The sequence below is a fragment of the Nicotiana sylvestris genome, chromosome 7, assembly GCF_000393655.2.
Source record: "Nicotiana sylvestris chromosome 7, ASM39365v2, whole genome shotgun sequence".
Taxonomy (NCBI): Eukaryota; Viridiplantae; Streptophyta; class Magnoliopsida; order Solanales; family Solanaceae; genus Nicotiana; species Nicotiana sylvestris.
This window is the reverse complement of record NC_091063.1, coordinates 97,066,255-97,069,959: the sequence shown is the minus strand read 5'-3', so window position 1 is coordinate 97,069,959 and position 3,705 is coordinate 97,066,255. Positions and strand designations below refer to the sequence as shown.

The following is a 3,705-nucleotide window of genomic DNA, read 5'->3' as shown; positions in this document are numbered from 1 at the left end:
TTGTTACCCATAATCTAAGGATCAAGAATATATGATTTTTACTCCATTCCATAACAAATTTCGTGGTTAAATCTTGTTTTTACCAAAACCCTAGATTTTACTCTAATCCCATGATTTCCACTAATTTTTTGTGTGTTAATCTACCCAAAAACCAAGTATTAAACTCACATTAAGTAGAAGTAAATTACCTTACAAATGCTAGGTTGAAATCCTCTCTTTGGAAGCTCCCAAATTGCCCAAACAATGAATGAAATATGTCAAAAATGACACATTCACGTATTAAATGAAGGCACTACCTTCAGCGATTTCCGAACCTGCGGTCTCGCTTCTACGAGGAAGTGTCCGCATCTGCGGACTTTGCTTGGGCAGGCTGGGGGTTACATCGGCGGTCTGGGCCACTTCTACGGAAAAGGAGCCGCATCTGTTGTTCCTGGGCTCCTCCCCTTGGGCCGCACCTGCGAAGAATCGACCGCTTCTGCGGTTTCGCACCTGCGGCTGGTCAACCACAGGTGCGGTTAGGACAGATGCCTAGAGCTTCAGCTCCTTCCAAAAATATTTAACTCAACTCGAGCCTCCTCCGATTGACACTCAGGACCCCCGAGGCCCCGCCCGAACAAACCGGCAAAGTTTGAAATGATAAAACGGACTCGCTCAAACCCTCAAAATACTGCAAACAACAATAAAAGTAGGAATGACTCCCTAAACCCAATTGTTTCAAACTTATGAACTTCAAGTTCTTCAATTTACTTCTAACACGTCGAAATGTACTTATACTACTCGGATTTACACCAAATTTTACGTGAAAGTCTTAAATGCCATAATGGAACTATTATCGGTCTCGGAATTCCGTTCGGACCCAGATATCACAAAAACCCGCTCCAAACCAAATTTCAAGAACTTTAAAATTCTTAAAGAACCAACTTTCACTATTACACGCCAAAACTCTCCCGAGTCATCCAAAACCTGATCCGGACATACCCCCAAGTCCAAAATCATCATACGAACCTGTTAGAACCTTCAAATCCCGACTCCGAGGTTGTTTACTCAAAATATTGACCAAAGTCAAACTTGGCTTTTTAAGCCAACCTTAAGGAACCAAGTGTTCCGATTTCAACCCAAACTCTTCCAAATCCCGAACCACCCATCCCCAAAAGTCATAAATCAGTAAAAGCAAGTACATAATGTCTTATTTAGGGAAACAAGATTTTAGAAAGCAAAACGACCAATCGGGTCGTTACATGTGTTATTTTTCTAAATGTGAGTATTTTATTTATTAAATTAATGAAATGGCTTGGCTGATAAATCATGAGCTTTGATTTTTTAATTTTTATTCAACATATTTTATTAAGCATGATTAAGAACGTGGACTTGAGATTTGTTCACGGTAATGTTACTATCACATATAATAATGCTATTTATATATCTTGAAAGGTAATATTAAGAAAAAAAATTAAATGTACGAATATATTATAAAAATAAAAAATAAAATAATATTAAATTATTTAATTATAAGTAAAATACTTGAGTAAAAGTATATTATATAGCATATGATACAAAAGATATTACATAAATGGCGGAATTTATAATGTCAAGGGCATAATAGACTATTCAGGTGAAAGGTTGGTAAAATATTGTCAAAGTGATTACTGTAACAACTAGAGCATAATAAAATAATTTTTCTCTAACAAAAGTAAGAAAAGTGACTTTTGGTTAATGAACACAAAGTTGAATAATTTTTACGTAACAAAAGAAAAAAAAAAGTGGCTTTTGGATAATAAACATAAAGTTGAATGACCACCAATAAAATTTACTCTAAATTTTTTATGGGAAGGACATTTTTGTTATTTTGGTATTTTATTCCGGGATTAGTAACTTCGAGATTGTTATCTCACTCTAAACGTGGGGTATAAATAATACAACTAGTGTGGTATAACTAATCAAGAAATCCCAAAATTCAACCAAACAGAGATACGATAAATCCTGTATTTTAACATTGAATTGTTATCTCTTATTCCATCGACCAAGTGGCCCTATAAGTATTTTTCTACCATGAGTAAGGCGCTTGATTGCCAAACACCCAATTCAACTCCATCTGTATCTATTAAAAAGATTCCACCATCTCACATATAGCAAGCTTTGGTGTAAATTTGCCAAATTCACTGGGTGAGATGGAACCATTAAAAGACACCATCTGTATTATATCACTTCATATTGTTCACTATACAAAAGCATCATCGAAAATTAAAGATGACACAATTTCATTGCATGTTTGGTACAAGAGAAGAGTTTATTATATTGGATTTTGCATGATGGAAAGACCTCAAACCAACAATAACAAATACAGCAATTGACAAATAACAACTTCATATGTGGTCTAAAACCCCAGATAATTGGACGACTCAAAGACAAACAATAACTGACTCAATAACAAAGACAACAATTGACTAAATGGACAGACTCGTTAACTGGTAATTAAACTCTCCTCCAAACACTAGTACCAAACTCAAGGACTCCAATTGCCACTGCCACATTTATTAATGATGAGTTCCCGAACTCTCCCCCACTTCATATTCAGGGACAACATTTAAATCAAACTTGAGTCGCTCAGCTCGAATGTGATTCTTTGTTGCTTCATTAATATTTTCCAACCGCAGCTTCATTTCCATAAACTTCTCCAACCTTTCTTTATCAGCCGGTATTTCAGCGCCAGGGTACATGACCTTATACCTCAGTTCCCGACTTTTTGCCTTCTCGTTCTCATCTTGTATATCTTTGCAGAGATCATCAAATGCCTGAAAGACACTTGATTTTCCCTCATCAGCATTCTGTTGTTTCCATTCCCGAAATTTTTCTGTTATTTTTTCAACACTAGTGGAGGTGTAGGAACATGGTTTTCCACTTGGTGAAAAGAGCAGAACACCAACGTCTGCTCCCGTCACAGTAGAAAACTCATCCGCTTTCCTGAACAAGCTCGCTTTCCTTTTTGAGAAGGTAACATAGCGTGCTTCTTTTGACTCGACATACTTCATTTCAATCTTTTGCCTACCCCTACTCGTCCTCCTTGCCATTGCAAAAAGAAAATATAGAAGAATATTAAAAAGATATTTTGGCTGAATAAGACTGAGCAATTTCGAGATAAGCGCCAGTGTGATTTATAGTTAGTGTGGGGGTCTCTCTGTCACGTGTATTGTCACATTTGATTAAATGTAATTCATATATTCAGATTACAGAGAATCCAAGTCCAAAATTGTATTCCCATTATATAGCTCAGACTGCAAAAGCTGAACTGATCCTCAAGAAATGAAAAATATTGACTATTTATTACATAGTTAATGTTAATGCTATACTTACTATGAATAAAAAGCATGCCAAGAAATTACTTTTTAAGTCTGTTAATGTTTCTTCATATTCCACTTTTAAGTCATGTTGGCAATTATATGGCAAGTAATTAAACAGTAAATCGACATTACAACATATCAAACATTGTGCTCCCTAGCAAAGGACTTCTATATTTATTTATTCTATTCATATTACAAAAGGTATGATTTAACACTTGATCCAATTCAATACTAATTTTTAGATTGGCAACGCCTGGTGGCTTAACCAATTATTCTTATTTCTAAGCCAATTCCAAATATCAATGCAGAGTGCTCCTCATTCATCCCGAACAAGAAAAACTATTTTGTTCATCAACGGGCATGCAGA

General features: G+C 35.6%; 1 protein-coding gene across 1 annotated transcript; it reads right to left on the bottom strand.

Annotated features, from left to right (window-relative positions):
* Positions 1-2,270: 2,270 nt before the first annotated feature.
* LOC104244071 (agamous-like MADS-box protein AGL29) lies at positions 2,271-3,104 on the bottom strand. Its single transcript, XM_009799376.2, has one exon. The coding sequence runs from the start codon at positions 3,066-3,068 to the stop codon at positions 2,535-2,537; it is 534 nt and encodes a 177-aa protein (XP_009797678.1). The 5' UTR covers positions 3,069-3,104; the 3' UTR covers positions 2,271-2,534.
* Positions 3,105-3,705: the final 601 nt, after the last annotated feature.

Excerpts from the sequence above, each read along its gene's own strand:
- LOC104244071 (XM_009799376.2), bottom strand. The coding sequence starts at position 3,068 with ATGGCAAGGAGGACGAGTAGGGGTAGGCAAAAGATTGAAATGAAGTAT.